We start from the raw sequence: 18,900 nt of genomic DNA, 5'->3' as shown, positions 1-18,900 counted from the left end.
TAGGTGTCAGCTCAGAAACCTCATTGTCTTCCCATGTTCTTTATCAGCATGTACCCCTTCATAAACTTGATTTCACAGTGGAAAGGCAATTTATAGTCTCTCCAGGGGAACTTCATTGATTAAGTCAGATAACCTTGTTTATGAAAATATTTTAAAAGGTGGTGTTCCTTCATGTTTTTTTAACCCTTATTTTTAAGCACTAAATTTTATTTTTTACTTAATATATTCTGCCTTCTTGCATTTGAAATCCCTATTACAGTCTTTCTTGAGTTTTTGTGTGTATTAAAAATATGCTAACAATTTTACTTTTTTCCATTTTTCTTTATACATTTTGCTTGTTTCAACTTAGTGTGGATTCTATTCTGCTAATTATTTTTGTCAAAGTTAATATTCTGTAGCCACATTAACTGCTTGCTAGTTCATAAATAATTTTGTTGCAAATAATGGTGACAAGGTTAGATATGTTGGTCAGCACTCACAGAAAATCAGTATCAGAGCCAAGAATTAAAACATTACTCTCAAGCAGGTATTTAAGACATATCTGCTTTCTTATTTATTTTCCAATTAATCCCTTCCTGAAAGAAGCTTTATGTGAGATGATCTGCACCATACATTTTTTTAAGTAATGCATAGTCAGGAATACATTTGCTTTTGTCAAAAATATGACATGCATTTTTAATGCATGTGTACAAAAATTATAATTTGACAATGATAATCTAGACTTGATTTATTGCTCACCTGTGTTTATTTTTTCTTAGATGATTTCTGCACATTTACTAATAAATCACTCAGTGGTACTTCCCATTTGTTATTAGTGTCAATGTCAACAAATAAATAATTCCATCTTGAGTATTAAAGTTTCCATAAAAAATGCTGACATTTATCCCAGTGATCTCAAATAGCTTTATGTTGATTTTTCTTCTCATTCAACTTGATTCCACAAATAATTATGCATGTTAAACAGAGGCAATAATAAACTACTGCTCATCCAAAAATGAGTTCACTGGAGTGGTGAGAGCTAATGATTTTCTAGTGACTGAAAGTTCTAGGTCTTTTCAATATATGACTTCCTAGACCAGATCTCTCATTTCAGAAATATATAGGTTTCTATAAGTAAATATGAGTTTTGCATTTATCTCTCCTATACTTCAACTTGTTTGGGAAGAGTCTGTATCACATACTCCTAATTGTAACATCCAATGTATTATTTATCCTTATCAATTGAAAAATATGGTTAACATCTGTTTTGCTCTGCCCATCCTTGTGTTTTGTAGCATTGTTAATTCTTAACCATGAGAGAGTTTACCTTGTTTAAATGTCTCCCAGGAGAAACAATAAAATGTAGTTTAATTTTTTGCTTAAGCTATTATTGTAATGGGTGCTTTAATAACATGCTGTTGAGAAAATTTTTTTATTGTGACAGTCTTGTCTGTAGATCCAGATTCATTTTTTCCCTTATTTTTGTAAGAGCATTTCTTCAAGGATAATGTAACCATTCAGTTTTTTTTTAATTTTAATGAAATGGCTATATTGACACACTAGTCTCTTATGAAAACTTGCCAGTTTCCAGTTACAACCCTTTATTTGTTTCACACATTAATGGAGTAGATCATCAGTTGGTTTTGTTGTTATTTTATGATACCTAATGCAAACATGATTTTTTTCAATATTTTTACTTTCAGAATATTTTTCCCAGCACTTGGGTGAATATGAGAATGTACTAGCAGCACTTGAAGACCTAAATCTTTCCATCCTGAAGGCAATGGGCAAAACAAAAAAAGTAAGGAAATGTTGGTGTTTATTTTCTGTAAATATCGTCTTTGAAAAAATTTTCTTGGAAATCCTGCCTATTTCCTAATGTACCATAAAAGTTTACATTGGTGTTTATCACTGATAACTTACTTTCTTGATTAAATGAGCTATTGTAGTCATGCATAATACAATTATAAAATACTGGGTGCCAGAATCTGTGCTTTTTGCTGAGGATACAAAGAGCTGTTCAAACAGCTCTTAACTGTGGTCGGGAGACAGGTGTGTAAATAAGCAATTGCAATATAGTACAACAAAGGGAAGCACAAGATGAGGCATCTGATTTGGGTTGGAGGAGATGACCCCTGAGCAATTGCAGATGAAATCATAATTAGGGAAAGGTAAAATAGACACATGGAACAGCATGTACAAAGGCTCTGTGTTGGAAGGGGAATGGGGTAAGCACCGGGCATTCAAGTAAATATAGTCTTTATTATTTGTTATTTTTTTATTTTTATTTTTTATTTTTTTATTTATTATTAAAGTCTAGAACACTGAGGAATGGCATGATGTGAGATGAAATGTGTGGTAGCGAGGAGGTGTACTTGTCAGGATTTTGTTGGTGAACCTGAGGATTTAGAACGGTATCCTAGAGGCAAAAAAGTCAGCCACATTTTCAGCAAAGATATGGAAATTCATGCAGTCTTTTGAAAAGATCATATAAAAAATTAGCTTGAGATTACTAGGGTGGGTGGGGAATATGGGGAATAGGATCGGGAAGATGAGTGAGGAAGCTAGTTCACTAACCCAGGGGAGAGATTTTGGTAGTTTAAAGGTATTGTTTAGATGATATGGAAAAAAGGAACTTAACTGTACATTAGTTGAGATCCTATCAGTAAAACTTGGAAAAGGAATGAATATGGTGGATGGGAGGACATGTCTAGGATGAATCTTGTTTTTTAGTTTATATGCCTGGGTAATAGCATTATCTGAAGAGAATGCTGAAAGAAAACCAGGCTTGAGGAGGTAAGATTGTAAGTTTTAGACATGTTGAATGTAAACTGCTTTTGGAACATCTAAGGAAATTGAAGTAAATCATTAGATATATGGATCTGAATCTGAGAGGTGAAGTCTAGATTGGACAAATGTTTGTGGATTGTTAATACTTAAAGAACTTGAATGACATCAACTGGAGAGAGAATATATAGTAGAAAACGGACAGGACCTAACACTGAGCTTTAAGGAACTTCAACTTTTGTTGGTGGGTGGAAGAGAATGAGCCAGCATGAGAGTCTGAGAAGGAGTGGGTAGAAAGAAGAGAGGGAATGCGGGAGATTATGATGTCCAAGAGTTGGGAAGAGTATTCCATGAAGCACAGAGTGGTTGATCGCATTGACTACTATGGAGGGCTCAAGAGAGATGAGAATTGTCTATCAAAAAAAGACTTTTTAGCATATGAGATATGTAACAAGAAATACACATTTTTTTAAAGCTTACATGGAATTTCCAGATAAAGACAGCAGACTTATGTGTACATCACTGAACTCTGCTTGCTCCTGAAGCCCCCCAAAGAAAACTAAAATAAGATCTTTTTAACAGGAAAGTAACAGAAGTTGGGAACTGGAAAGCCAGTGAACAAGTGGTCCCTGGCAGCAGACGTGACATGTTTGATGGCTTGACTTGTAGTGGAAAAGCAGAACACTCCATCTTGGTTCTTAGAAAGGAACTTGTGGCACTAGTTGCCACTGGAAAAGGGTGGGAATTGTTGAGCTAAAACAGGGGGACCTGTTGGAAATCCGTGATTCCCTGCCCTTCTCCACCCAGCTGAGGAGTTGCCTCTTGATCCAGCCAGCTAGAAAGCTTGTTCCCTGAAAGGGTTAAAGGAGAGGGTCTCTGCCCTGGGGTGGTGTGTCACCACAGCTGAGAGATTAAGTAAAAGTTTACAAACCAAATGAAAAGACTCCAGCTCCCCCCATGTACCCCATCCTGAATTTAACTCCCAGAGTGTTGACTACTCAGAGGGTTGGCATCCAGATGGCAGACAGGGAGATGTTGTCTCTGAGAAATCTTACCAATCACTTGAGAGTCTCTCTCATGGTACGTAGAGCTCAGTCTGATCTCCCTCTTCTCCCCTTGAATCTTAAAATCTTATCCACAGCCCATCCTTAAAGATGCTCCGTTAGTGTCACCAGACTTATTACAGGAAAGACAGAGACCAAGACAACCAAAAAGGGGGGAGGGAGGAAGGAGTGCACAAAGTAACACAGGGGACTCTACATGAAGATGAAAACTCCCACTCAGTCTCCTCAGCCTCCTCAGAGGACAAGAGAAGATACTGTTTCCATGAAAAACAGGGCGACAAATGGAACACTGAAGAGCTCTTTAAAATTAAAACAAGAGAGCAGAGCTAAAGACTTAACAGAATTCTGGAAAATAAAGTTTAGAAAGTCTCCAAAAAAGTATAGCAAAAGAGAAAGCATAAGCCAATGGGAGCATCAGCGTAAGTTGTCCTATATCCAAATAACAAGTTCCAGAGAGATTGAAGAATGGAATCTGAAATACATTTTCTCTTGATCTATTAAGGTGTATTTGGAAAGTACGTAAGATTTTATTCCTTGGGACCCCTCCAGAAATGGTAATTCTTCCAAACCTCTTCTTGGTGTGGCTGGCTTCTCTCCTTCTTCTTTAGGTCTCGCCTTTAATACCATGTCCTCAGTGAGGTCTTCTCTGACCACCTTATCTGAAAGAGGTCATCTCTGAGGATCTCCTGTTCCTTGCAGGCAGTGATCAGAATGAGTAACTATGTATTTTGTTTTCCTTGTCTGTAAGGAGGGAGAAGGGCAGTATCTTTTTGGAATACTAAGAGCTTCACACAGGGCCTGACAAAATGTACTCAAACATTTATTGATTGGTTAAATCAATTGACTTAAATGGATATTCATACAGCTCTAAAAGTTAAGTAATTTACTCCTGAAAGAAAAATTGCTCCTAAGTTCCATCTAAGAAGTATTCAGATCTCCTTTAATGGGAAGGAAAAGCAAGTATCTAATCCTTTTTTTTTTTTAACAAATTATGCTAAACTCCTGTTCTGTGAATTAATACAGCAAGGCTTTGTTAAATCAAGATCAACCTGTTATTTTGGTTTTTGTTACAAAATGTATTTTTTTAAGATATTATTTATTAGAGAACATGAAAGGGGGAAGGGGCAGAGAGAGAATCAGTGTCCCCACACTGGAGAGCCTGGCGTGAGGCTTGATGCAGGGACTCTGAGATCATGACCTGAGCCAAAGGCAGACACTTAACCAACTGAGCCACCCAGGCACCACCCACAAAACCTGTTTCTTAACAATAACCCTTAAAAATGCATTTGATCTATATAACCATATGCTTAATCAAGGACAAAAAGATTTTTTTTAATGGTCAAAATATAATTGGGAAAGGTTCTTTGTGTGATAGCTCAAAGACAGTGAAATGCAGGAGTTTGACAGTTTTTTCAAGCCACTGTTGAACTGACATCTCCATACTGTCTAGCACAATGAACCCTTCTGAGTGAGAGATCCAGCATTTCTTTTTGAGAATCTCTCTGTATTTTTACCCAGATGAAAAGTCCTGTCTCAGTAGGGAGGGCTGACTGTTCTAGGCTTTTATGAAAAGTGAAATGCAAGCCATTCAGGCAGTACATCTGTCTGCTGTGTCAGAGAATGGATAAAATGGATTACAGCTGCTTAACTGACACCCCAGGAGGTGAGTCAGGACAGATCCCGTCTGTCACCGTTATCCCCCCTCCTCCTCCTGTTCCCTTAACCCAAAGCCTTTGTCTAGGTCCTCAGGGCTTACCTGGATGATTCTGCTTTGCTTATTTTTCAGAATAAACACCATAGGTCCAATTCTAAATGGTCAGTTGAAAGCCTTGGAAGTAGCTAAAAGCAGAACTCCCTGTCTGGCTTTGGGATCACACACACACACACACACACACACTACTGGGCTTGTCTGTTACATTTTTTCTTTCTACCAGGGGTGAGAAGCTAATGTACATCATTAGTATGTAATGTACTTGCAATCTCAAAGCAAATGTAGACTTTTGAAGCTGAAGTTAAGAGTCATCTTGTGCCATTTGTATAAACAAAAATGGAATTCTGGATTCCCTTAAACCTTTCCTGGTAAGGCTTAAAAGGAAATGGCCATAAGTTAAAGTGAAGAATGGTGTTCTTAAAATAATAACCTACATTGTGAATGATTAGTTCACCTTGATGAGTGAAGCTGGGATAATGTCCAAAATTAAAATGTATACAAATTTTATAGTTTTCTCCTGGAAGCTATTTTTCAAACAAGTACATTCTACATTTTCAATTATTTTAAGAAAAAGAAAAATAGATTTGAGTCCTAGTTTATTGGATCTCTGTTTTTCCCTTCTTAAATCTGTCTTTGGGATCTGTAGACACTTTCCCATCTCTTCTTCATCCCTGTTTCCTTGTGTTTGGCATCTGTGCTCCATATTCCTTTCACTTGTTAAAACTCACTATCTTATCTTTTCATTTATGAGAAAAAGAAGTGTGTGTGTGTGTGTGTGTGTATGTGCATGTGCGCACGCACACACACGTGTGTGTGTGTGTGTGTGTGTGTTTATTCCTCTAAGAAGAAGAAAGAGCAGTAGGTCTCAGAATTCCTGTCTGGGGAAAACATTAATTACTACAGTTTTATGCAGGATTTATCATTGAAAATAAAAACTTAAAAATTTCCTTTGTTTCAGACAAAATATAGGAGCTGAAATAGTACCATGTGTGGAATAGTGAAAACACACTCATGGGCTCATAGAAGGCAGACACATAATTTTTATGGTTTCCTTACAATGCTTTTAATTTCTCTTTAAAAATAGAATGAAAAATACTCATAGATTTCATAGTAACATAGGAAAACAAGCTTATTTGAAATCCGATTTGAAATGATCTGTCTTCTGTGTGAGTGTGTTTAGGGAAGAGGAAGTAGACACTAGAGCCATGGAAAATAGGAAAAAAGTATCTGGAGGTTGCAAATTTCACCCAGTAAGAGAGAAGCCCTATGTCAGGCCAACGTTTTAGAGTTTTCCTTCCACAAGTCCTGACCAGACTTGTGCCCAGTGTTGGCAAAGAGGAACCCCAGGCCATTGGAAAGTCTAGTCTGTTAAGTCATGGGGGATGACATGGTTTTCTAGGAGACCCACCTTCTCCTGAAGGAATCTGCAGTGTCTACTAACTTAGAGGAAGGAATCCTGGGCTGAGGAACTTGCCACCACTGAGGTCAGAGAGCTGACCCAGTTTATGTGAGTATGACTTGGGGGATAAATTAAAGGTGAGAAGAGACCACTTTGAGATTACTAGTGGGGTTCAGACAATGGTGCAAGTGATTTTTTTGAGGTAAGGCCATCAACTGGTGACTAGGAGGAGAAGGGACCCCAGCTCACAGTGAAGTCTGGCCAAGCTCAGGACTTGGAGTGGCACCCTCCCCAAAACCACATCAGTAATATTTCCTAACCACTGCTGGAAACCTGCCAAACCCCTGGCAGCTGACCTGACTTCCCTGAGCCAGGTTACCAGAAATCAGCTTAGGGCTTGAGTGGCTATGAACAAAAAAGGAATGAGGAATAACAATTGATGCAAGCTGGGCGCCTGGGTGGCTCAGTGGGTTAAGCCGCTGCCTTCGGCTCAGGTCATGATCTCAGGGTCCTGGGATCGAGTCCCGCATCGGGCTCTATGCTCAGCAGGGAGCCTGCTTCTCTCTCTCTCTGCCTGCCTCTCTGTCTACTTGTGATGTGATCTCTGTCTGTCAAATAAACAAATAAAATCTTAAAAAAAAAAAACAATTGATGCAAACTAAATTTTATATAGTGCCTCCGAGTTTTCATATATATGTAATTTCATTTATCCTTCATAATACCCCATTGAAGAATGTCAGGCAAATAAAAATATACTCGTTTTTAAAATGGGGAACCTGAATCATAAGGTGGTTAGTTGATTTGATATCATAAAACTAGACTTAAACCCAGTTCTCATTGGGGATTTTCCTGTTTAAGGTTTATGTGGTCCCATATGCAACATATTGCAAATATGCGATTCTAAGTTGTATCATGACACCAAAAAAATGGTCTTTGAAATGACTGAACTCTTCAGAGTTTAGTTGTGGATCAGCAAAGTCTGGAGACTTCTAGCTTTCATGGTTAAGTTATTTTCAGCTTTGTTTTAGGCAAATGAACAAATGGGTTTCCAGAGCTTTGTGTAATATGTGAAGAGCACATGAAAGAAATAGAGGTAGATAACTAAATTCTAAAATAATAATTAAACACAAATCAAATATGAATGGTAGATAAGCAGCATTCTAGGCAAGGAAGTTCATACTTTTTAAAAATAGTTCGTTGTTGTCAGAGGAACAGATGAATAGTTAACTAAAAAACAAAGGAAGTTAACTACCACGTCAAACAAGAGAGATTTAACTTTTTACCTGGAGAGTAAAATATATCCAAAGAAAGGCTAACATACTGGAGATCAATAAGTAGAAATATTGGTGGCCTGAGCTCTGGGTAGATTTATAAAGGATCTGAAGGTATGCAAATAGGAGCCCACCTGATTTTTTCCCCCCAAGTATCTAACTACTCTGACGCTATTTCTCCATTTTTTCATGCCAACCACTAAAATGCCACATTTAATCATTTGTTAAATACTTATACTTGGATTTGTGCCCAAGCTCACTGTCCTGTTCTAGTTATAAAACTATGCTGTCTAGTATTATTAATGTGTTATCTTAATTTTTGAATACTTGGGTATATTTGAAAATGTGAAAATGCAAATCTACCCTTCCTGTTCTTTTTTTTTCAGAAAGTTGTTTTTCTCACGTTGCCATGTGTACATAAATTTTATAGTTGCTTTCCAATCCTAAGGAAAAATTTCATGGCAATTTTTATGGGTTTACATTAAATTTGTAGCTAAGAGAATTGTCATCTTGGCAATATGCCTTCCCATGTAGGTACACATATCCATTTATCCAAGCTCCTTTTTGGGTCTCATTAAATTTTTTATGATACTTCATAGGATTTCGAAACACATCTTGTTATATGAGTTCACAGGATTTTATATTTCTGTTGGTTAGCTTAATATTGGTAGTATATGGGAAAGTAATATTTTTTTGGTATATAATTTTCCTAACCAGGCTGTCTGCCATCGTAAGTAGGCACTCTGTGACATACCATTTGTCTTCCTTTGCTGATATTATGGGTTTGAACATTGAAATCCATGGCTATTTACTGGAAGAACCAAGCCATACATCTGTCTTCCCCAAAATCCAACTCTCTACTTAGTCTTTAGCTTTCTGACTCACCTTCTCCCATTATTCTGATCTGAACTTTGGAACTGTACCTTAGGCCTGTTGTTGTTATGTAAGATTTCAGATGCTTCAGTGCTACAAGGCTATAATAAATGTGATGCTACACTTTAAAAATCTTACATCTTAGAGGAACAAAATAATTTTCCATAATACCAAATAAAACTTTTAAAAAATTGTCACAAAATACTACAAATACAAACTTGTAACATATTTTTTTTTAAAGATTTTACTTATTTGACAGAAATTACAAGTAGGCACAGAGGCCGGCAGAGGGGGTGGGGGAAGCAGTCTCCCCACCAAGCAGAGAGCCTGATGCGAGTCTCGATCCCAGGACCCTGAGATCATGACCTGAACCGAAGGCAGAGGCTTTAACCCACTGAGCCACCCAAGCGCCCCCAAACTTGTAACATATTAACAGATTTTCTATTTTTATCAGAAAAGAAAAAACGTGTAATATGAATGAATAATCAAATGAATGAATAATAAAACAGTGAATAAAAATGTATATAGTTAATTGTGGGCACATCAGGCTATGAATAAACTTGACATTCAAAAATGAGAGATCAATGTTAACTTAGTGGGCAGATAAAACTCAGGGAGGAAGTGAGACTTAAATGAGCCTCAGAGAAGGGGCAGGATTTTAGTAGAGAAGGGAGAGAGGAGGGCCTGCAGGTATCAGCCCTTCTTTGATTTTTTAAGTGGGTAGTTAGGGACTGGTTCTGCCAGAGGCCTCCATTCATGTCCAGAAGAGACTATGGTTTATCAGCGGTCAGGGTGAGGTCATGCCAACTGTAGTTTGTCACATTTCACCTTAATTTACTGTCTCTTGAATGAGTGTATAAAAACCAAGCAGTGATCTTGCAAATACTCTTAAGACAGCTTAAAAAAAAAATCCAACAAATTCCTGGACATGTGTCAGAGGTCCCAGGGAAACTTCTAGTGTACCCCTAAATCCACAGGGACCCCTACAAATAATCACTTTTTTCATGGTCACTTTCTATTTTCAAACAATCCTCCCAACCCTATTCCCTTCTCCCACCCCAACCAGAAATAAGATATAGTGAGAATTAACTGTATTATGTGTCATGTCCCTGTGGTTTTGAATAGCTATTTTCTTCATGGAAATCTTTTAAAAATTTATCTTTCTTGAGTTGCTGGCTGGAACACTTAATTTCTAACAGAAATTGGGAGTTAATTATCTGCCTAATGAAGTTGAAAGTACAAAATACACTACTTTATTTAAACAGAAAAGCTGGTTTATTTTGCCTAACGATACAGTTCTAAACTACAGTTGTCTTTGTGAAACTATAACCCTGTTTCTAAAGAACTGATGCTTTTTCAAAGCTAGAGAAGGGAAGGAGATGTTAATGCAGACATATCTAGGGGGTACATAGCACAGCCTGTGATTCTTCTGTCATGAGAATGAAATTTGAAGAGACTTGTTTCTTTTGCCCGAAGTGGAAGAGGGCAGAGGGGGAGATTAAAAATGGGTCTGCAGTGTATTTCTCGATCTGACAGACATCAATTATTATCATGTCATTGTTCCTTCTTTTTCTTGTTTGCTATTGCAAAACAAGGAATACTAACTGCCATTTGAAGATGATTTCTTTCTGCCAAAGTCCTTATTTGAATAGCACATGCAAAAACAAGATGGATGTGGTGTTCCACCTCTGGGTCCTGTGTGGCTCCAGGATGAGAGAGCTCATGGCCACGTGGTTTTGTCTGTCCCTTGTGGAACGATTTATTCAGTGGTCTGATGGCTGTGTACTGGCACATGACCTTTAGCTCTCATGGCCATACAAGGTTGTAGTGTGGTCTGGGATCACTGATGTGGCTCAAAAGTGACATACCCATAGGATTTCTTTGGTCTTGGACAAAATGCAGTTTAAATTTCTACTAAGGATCATATGTACTTTGAAGACTATGGGCTGTCCTGGGGGTGACTGACTTCTGGTAGTATGGGAAGGAGAGTGTTTTTTGTAATTATACATGTAGGTGACCGGATACTGGCTGTGTGTTACTCTGTGAGGTTGAATGTCCACTCAGGCAACTTCTTAGTTTTTCTTTTTGAACCAAAATTGCAATAATACTATAGCTGATATTTATTGAGTAATCACCACTGGCCAAAGACTATACTAAGTGCTTTTGTATCTTATTTAATCCTAATATTTTATTAGATAAGTTCTGCTTTTTTCCTAGAAGTATATAAAGAAACTAATGCCAACAAAACCTAGGTAACATACTCAAAGTCAAAAATCTCAACTGATGCCCTGTGAATTTCTTCTTAAACCTTCTAAGCTTGAAGCTGTCAGTTTCTAGCCAGTTTCTTGAAAAGATAACAAAAATGATGTTTGCCTGGAAAGAAAAGAAAAAAATATTTTTGAACTTGTCAGTCACAATAGTTATCTACTGCTGTGTAACAAATCTCCACCTAAATTAGCAATTATTTCATGCAGTTTATGAAGTTCAGGAATTTAAGAGTTGCTTAATTGCGTGATTCTGACTCAGAAGATCATGAGGTTGTAGTCAAATTGTGAGTTGGGACTGCAAACTTCTGAGGGTACTTGAGGAATACGTCTTAGCAGCGTGGCATGTTCAGTCAGTTAGCTTCAGTTCCTGCTTGTGTGTAACTCCACAGGGTTGCTCCTATGGCACAGCAGCAGGCTTTCTCCAGAGCAAGCCCTCACAGAGAGAGACAAAGACATACAGGTAAAGAGACAGACTAAAATGAGAGTGAGACTATGGTTATGATATAGTCTTGGCAGTAACATCCTATCACTTCTCTAACATTCTGTTCAGTAGAAGAAGGTCCAGCCCACACCCAAGGGAAAGAAAATTAAACTCCATTTCCCCAAGGGAAGAATCAAAGAATATGCATTCGTACCTTTAAAACCATCAGTAGTAGTCAACTTTTAACCGTGTGCACACATTGAGATGGGAGGGTGGAAGGAAATCTTTGTTGTTGTTGTTTTTCCCTATGTATCTTAGTATCTGCCTCCATTAAAAGAAACCAAATTGATTTTTTAAAACTGGTCTACATGTCCATTCTTTGTCTTAGTTCATATTATGAATGCTGAAAAATAGAATCAGCTATATTTTATCTTTAGAATGATGCCTTAAGCCACATACACAAACGTATGCATGAAGAACTAGGTATCAGTAGAGCTAAACCATGTATGACAAGATAATACATTTTTTGGTTTGGGTCAATATTAAAGATGACTATTCTAAAACAAGCCTTTAAAAGCGTACTTTGAAAAAGCCTTTAAAAAGTACTTCAAAAAATACTAGCTTTCAGAAAGAATTCCAGTTTTTTCAGTGACTGAATAAAAATCCATGCCTCTTAGGAAGGGCTCAGTTCAGTCACTGATTTAGCAGAAATGCCATGCTGGGAAATGGAGAGGAATCCAAGTCTTACAACACAGTGCTCTCAAGAGACTCACCCTAGAGAAGGTCTCTTGAGTCTCACCCTTCTCTAGTCACCTCTTCTCCAGAGAAGAATGGGTAATTTGGGACAGTCTGCAATGCACAGTCACCTCTGCATTGAGTCACCTCTTCTCTAGAGAAGAATGGGTAATTTGGGACAGTCTGAAATACAGATCTTGGAATAGATTTGATAGAAATGGTTCAGACTCCTTACAATAAGAATAGAAAACAGAAAAGCATTGTTTTGTCCTCCTAATCTGGAAAGTTATCAAGGAGTAAATGCATTTAAACTGACCTTTGAAGGATAGATAGCAGGTCTATGGGAAGAAATTGGTAGAGTGGGAATGGAAGTCACTCTCAGGTAAACTAGTAACATAAGCAAATGTGAGAAACAGTGCATTTTCATGCAAATTGGGGACTACAGTGTTTTGAAGCATAAAGCAACTTTGGATGTCAGTGGGTATTCAGGCTGAAAGGCAAATTGGCTGGGAAATTTAGACTTCAATCATTAAGCAGCAGAGGGACACTGAAAATTTGACAAAATAGAGTTTGTCACCTGGGGGTCAATTCAGTGAGCTCTTCCTTCTCTCATACATACTTTTGTGATTTCCCAACTGTGGTCCCAAAAATGAGAATAATGTTTATTCAGCCATAATACTGATCTTTTTTCTTTGAAAGCAAAGTTGTATATATTATACCATTTTATGCATATTTATGTATGTGTGAATATAGCTCATTTTTATGAATTCTAGGAAGTTCCACCATTTTCTTTTTTTTTTTAATTTTTTATTTTTTTTATAAACATATAATGTATTATTAGCCCCAGGGGTACAGGTCTGGGAATCGCCAGGTTTACACACTTCACAGCACTCACCATAGCACATACCCTCCTCAATGTCTATAACCCCACCACCCTTTCCTGAACCCCCCGACCCCCAGCAACCCTCAGTTTGTTTTGTGAGATTAAGAGTCTCTGATGGTTTGTCTCTCTCCCGATCCCATCTTTCATTTATTCTTTTCCTACCCCCAAACCCCCCACAATGCATCTCCATTTCCTCATATCAGGGAGATCATATGATAGTTGTCTTTCTCCGCTTGACTTATTTCGCTAAGCATAATACCCTCTAGTTCCATCCACGTCATCGCAAATGGCAGGATTTCATTTCTTTTGTTGGCTGCATAGTATTCCATTGTGTATATATACCACATCTTCTTTATCTATTCATCTGTTGATGGACATCTAGGTTCTTTCCAAAGTTTGGCTATTGTAGACATTGCTACTATAAACATTCGGGTGCATGTGCCCCTTCGGATCACTACGTTTGTATCTTTAGGATAAATACCCAGTAGAGCAATTGCTGGGTCATAGGGTAGCTCTATTTTCAACTTTTTGAGGAAACTCCATGCTGTTTTCTGGAGTAGTTGCACCAGCTCGCATTCCCACCAACAATGTAGGAGGGTGAAAGTTCCACTATTTTCGACAACCATTACTTATTCTACATTTTAAAAATATTATGGGGATGCCTGGGTGGCTCAGTGGGTTAAGCCTCTGCCTTCAGCTCAGGTCATGGTCTCAGGATCCTGGGTTCGTGCCCCGCATCCAGCTCTGTGCTCAGCAGGAAGCCTGTGTTCCCCTCTCTCTCTCTCTGCCTGCTTCTCTGCCTACTTGTGATCTCTCTCACTCTGTCAAATAAATAAATAAAATCTTAAAAAAATATTTTGGAACTAAGAATTTTTCTCATTTTTAAAAATGCTGTTCTTGATCTAATCTTTTTTGGTTATTAACAATCAAAATGAGTTAAGAAACACAAAGCCATCATTGCTAGCACTCTTGTGTTTCCGTATTGGAGTATATTTTTATGTGATCCAGGAGTAGTAGATAAAGGCCAAGAGTTTTTGCTTTCAAGAACAAACAAAACCACAATTATGCAAAATATTCAGAAAATATGTAAATATTTTTCTTGTTTTTCTCAAGAATATTAAAATATGTCGATTATCACTCTTTTTCACATAGTCATTTCATTCTTCTACATCATCTGAAAATCAGTATTTCAATTAAATGAAATTGTGGGTGGGTTAACTCACAGGTGTTATCTTGGTTGTGGGAGAGAAATGTATCTTGATTTATCTTATGATCCAGTCACATACGAACAATAATTACTCTAGTAAACATTTGTTAATCATTAAAAAAATTAAATCACTAAATATCCCACCATCATATTCTTCACTAAATATCCCACTTATCAAATTCTTTATAATATATATAATACTGAAAGTATTATAACAATAAGTAAACATTTTAAATGATAAATCACCCATGTGACTATCACCCAAATAAAAGGGCCATTTGGAAGGCAACAAAGATCTGAAGGGAATACACTCTTTAATCCCTGTGGTCTAATGCCCCTCAGTTCAACAATTTTATCTCTTTAATACTGCTCCCATCCATCATCTTCTCTTTCCACTCTTGTCTAGGCTCTGTGAGGCAGAACTGCGATGATTCTCACTAGGGTTCTTTGCCACAGACACAGAATGAATTATTCTGCTCCAGTGTTATCTGTAGATCACACTCAACCCTAGAGGATGAGAAATCTTCCCCCAAAATAAGACTTTCTCCATCCTAAAACTAAATGGCTAAAACCTTACAATGACCTCCCATTGCCCTCAGGAAAAAAATACAGATTCATTGCCCAGGACACAGAAGACCCAGCAAAAACTGGACCCTCCTTGCCCACTAGGTACCCCTGCTCATCTCTCTAGTCCCATTTCTTTTTTTTTTTTTTTAAGAGTTTTATTTATTTATTTGACAGAGTGAGAGAGCACAAGTAGGCAGAGCAACAGAGGGACAGGGAGAAGCAGGCTCCCCGCTGAGCAGGGAGCCCGATGCAGGGCTCCATCCCAGGAATGTGGGATCATGACCCAAGACGAAGGCAGTAATTCAACCAACTGAGCCACCCAGGTGCCCTCTAGTCCCACTTCTTGCCAGTGCTGGGGGATTTTTGTCTCAGCCATATGTAGCCATTTATAGTTCTCCAGATTCCCCATAGTCTCTATCCCGTTCTGGACTTTGCTATGTAGTGGTCCTTCCAAGTAGATGAATTTTTTTGCCCTTCTCAGGGTTCTTTCTCAGGGCTCCAATTACCTACTTTTCATCTCGCTGTAATATTCCTGGTGGTCCTACAGGGCCCTGCTTAAATGTCACTGCCGCTAGAAAGCCTTCCTTAACCCTCCAAGGGAAACCCTATGCTCTCAAAGCACCTCACATGTCCCCGTGAATGCTCCTATCAATTCTTACCTATTCTCTCAGTGTCTTCAAGTATCTTGCAGTGCTAGGGCTAGTTAAGCTGCTCAGTAAAATTTTTGACATATTAGTTCACAGGAGAAGTGAGGATAAACTGCATATCGCTCCGATCATGAATCATCTGAAAGAGGAGAAGCATTCGGTGCCTGCATTTCGATTTTGGATAAATTAGCCAAAGTAACTATATTCCAAGGGACTAGGGAGAAGGTGAGGAGGGAACAGGTGTGTGGAATTTCCACCAAAGACTGTTTCTGAAATTTGGAATGATTACTTGCCTAGGGCAGCAGCATATTCTTTCTGAATTTACCAGCTTCTGGAATGAGAACTGCCCACCCCAGTCTGCCTGGATCCCACTCGTGCCAGAGGAAGTAGGGTGTCTGGCAAAGGGCCAGATATATCTTGTAGCCAACTTGGGAACACTGGAAAAAAGAATTAGCAGTTTTACTCATAGTGCTTGTACAATTTTGTGTTTTATAAAGGATGCAAATTTTTCAAACTGTAGGTCCACATCAAGTTTCTTCACAGTTGGGTTTTTTCCCTTAGTCCATTATGTTGAATTTGCCTTTAAAATGTGTTTGTCTATGACACATCTTCAGTTCACGATCTTCTGTTCTGACATTTTTAGAGCTGTAACCAAGATTATAGTGTGGCAGAAGATGGTAGGTGCAGGTGAGTAATATTTTTAGAATTTCTTAGAAACAGAAGCCTCATTTTCATGGTGAAAATCTAAAGATCAAAAGGGAAAAAAAAGACATGGCATAAATTGGATTGATAACGTTTAGGTACATTTTAACAGTTCCACACATTTCCCCCCACATAAATATTTTTAATAATGCTAATAATACCTAGAGACTGATTCCTCAGTTGGGAAGGATTTATGTAATACTAGGAAAGAGGGAAACCTACTTTTTTTTTTCCTTGTCAGTTCTGCCTTTGGGTTCTGCATTGGTCACCCCTATTCAATAAGCATATGGAAAATTGTCTTCTTCCAAACTATGTAGATCAGGATATCTGCAGAGATGGTTCTGGAAAGACCAATTTTGGAATCAGGTAGAACTTGACTCGACTCCCAGTTCTGCTACTTGCTAGTGTATGCCCGAGTTAACCTCTCTGTGCTGTTGGTTCTTCATTTGCCAGAGGTGAATAACTGTACTTCCCTCCCAAGGCTGTGGGGACCATGAAGTTAGATCCCACACACAGTCATTGCGTGTGACCCATGAGAGGGTGTCAGGAGAGACTCTGTTTACTTCCAGGGTCCCCCAACTTTCTGTCTTTGTTATTGAAAAAAAAAATGCTAAGCATGTGCTTTTGGAGCTTTATACAGATAAGGATTATTTCTTAGAACAACAACTAAAGCATTTTGTGTCTACAAGGTGATGCACCTGACTAATAAAATTTGGGATGTTGATCCTCCAAAGAGATTAAATAGAAGTTTAGCGTTCTGATTTTTTTTTCCCATGGATAATGGGAATGCTTCATGAAACTTTCCTTCATTGCAAGGATACACATTTCAGTTGGCTTGTAAAAACCAAATGAGGAGTTGAAACAAAATGGGCTTGTTTCTGGGGCAACTTCAGTCTGGAGAGTCCATAGATGTACACGCGCAACTCTTGAGTGATCGACCAAACTGCTACTTATGGACAGAGACGTGATTGTGTGGAGGTGCAAATGTCTGTCAATAACAGAATTATCAAAACCCAACAGAAATTAATTCATAACAATATAGAGGAACAACTGAAAAGGAAACACAGCTCCTAGTCAGCCATCTCCTCATTAATATGATCAAAACAGATCAGCAGCAGCGACAGAACATACACTCCCACAGCCCCCTTGGAAGCACAAAGGAGGGCTGTGGGACCTGCCTACCCGGACTTATAAATAGCTCTAGGAGCAGAATCCTAAAGAGACTAGGAATTACCTCAACACTGAGGAAACAGACTTCTTTTGAAAAGCAATGAGCAAACAAAAAGGGTGTTGTGGAGAGGGTAACAATGCTTTCTCCATCCAGCTTCATAAACACACAAGAAGCTCCTGCCACGTTCAAGGTGGCCAGATGTTCACACCAAAAGGAATATAATAATAGAACAAAAATTACCCCCTACACACCAATGAAGTGATACAATAAGACATTTTTGTTACTGTCTTGAGCATTGTGTACCGGCTTTTCTCAGCTGATAGAGAAAGCAGTTGTCCATTTGATTAAGAGAAACAGGAGGAAATGATGTGAACCGCTTCACTACCCCACAAGGTTTAACATAAAACAGATCTTCAACATCTTTACAAGAAGGGGACTGTAATGAGGAATGGTTCTGTGGCCAGAGGCAAAAGGTAGTGGCTGGAAGGGGCTTCCCCCCTCCCCCTTATTCTCTACTTTCACATTTGCTCATGCAAATCAGAGGTGCAATTAAATCTTGGTGGGCTTATCATTGGTATCCTCCAAGTTACTCATTGTACACAAAGATAGGGGATAAGTCTGTATTTTGTGCAGCATAAGAGACCTTTGCAAATGAATCTTAAAGAATTAGGACAGAGAAAGCAGGACTAAAAGTCCCCTACAACAGTTTCAAGCTAAATCCCTGGCAGATTTTTATTTTCTGTTCCCACAGTTCTGGTGAAGATTGTTTGAGGAGGAGTTAGGATGCAAATTCACTACAGATCCACTGCTTATCTGCAATTCTGAAATCCAGAAAGTTCTGAAAACTGAATGCTTTGGTGTCCTTGTTGTTTGGTCAGCTTAGCACCAAAATCCATTTGGTAACAAAACCTATTTTAATATCCAGGATTATGCTGCAAAAATATGAATATAATATTACAGGATACTGCCCCAGACTCTGCTAGAGGTATTATGTATATGATAAATATATGTTATGTGTGTGTGTGTGCACGCATGTGTACATATCAGGTATTGCCTTTCTAGTTTCTGAGAAATTGTGAATTTTAAAACACATCTGACCTCAGTACCTTCGATGACAGATTGAATTAAGATGGCTACATGATAATATATGGTATGGTAATAGATTTTCTAATTACTTTCAGATTATCAAATTGTATGCTTCAGCAATGCTGAAATG

General features: G+C 38.2%; 1 protein-coding gene across 1 annotated transcript in view; it reads left to right on the top strand.

The window, feature by feature from the left end:
* The window catches only part of NECAB1 (N-terminal EF-hand calcium binding protein 1), a 204,036-nt gene that overhangs the window by 92,794 nt on the left and 92,342 nt on the right, over window positions 1–18,900 (top strand). Inside the window, exon 5 of the mRNA XM_044245339.1 lies at window positions 1,683–1,780. Within this exon, the coding sequence (XP_044101274.1) occupies window positions 1,683–1,780 (98 nt within the window). The remainder of the gene's footprint in view (window positions 1–1,682; window positions 1,781–18,900) is intronic.

The sequence above is a fragment of the Neovison vison genome, chromosome 4, assembly GCF_020171115.1.
Source record: "Neovison vison isolate M4711 chromosome 4, ASM_NN_V1, whole genome shotgun sequence".
Classification (NCBI taxonomy): Eukaryota; Metazoa; Chordata; class Mammalia; order Carnivora; family Mustelidae; genus Neogale; species Neogale vison.
Note: the sequence above shows the minus strand (reverse complement) of the source record. Positions and strands in the feature narration are given on the sequence as shown.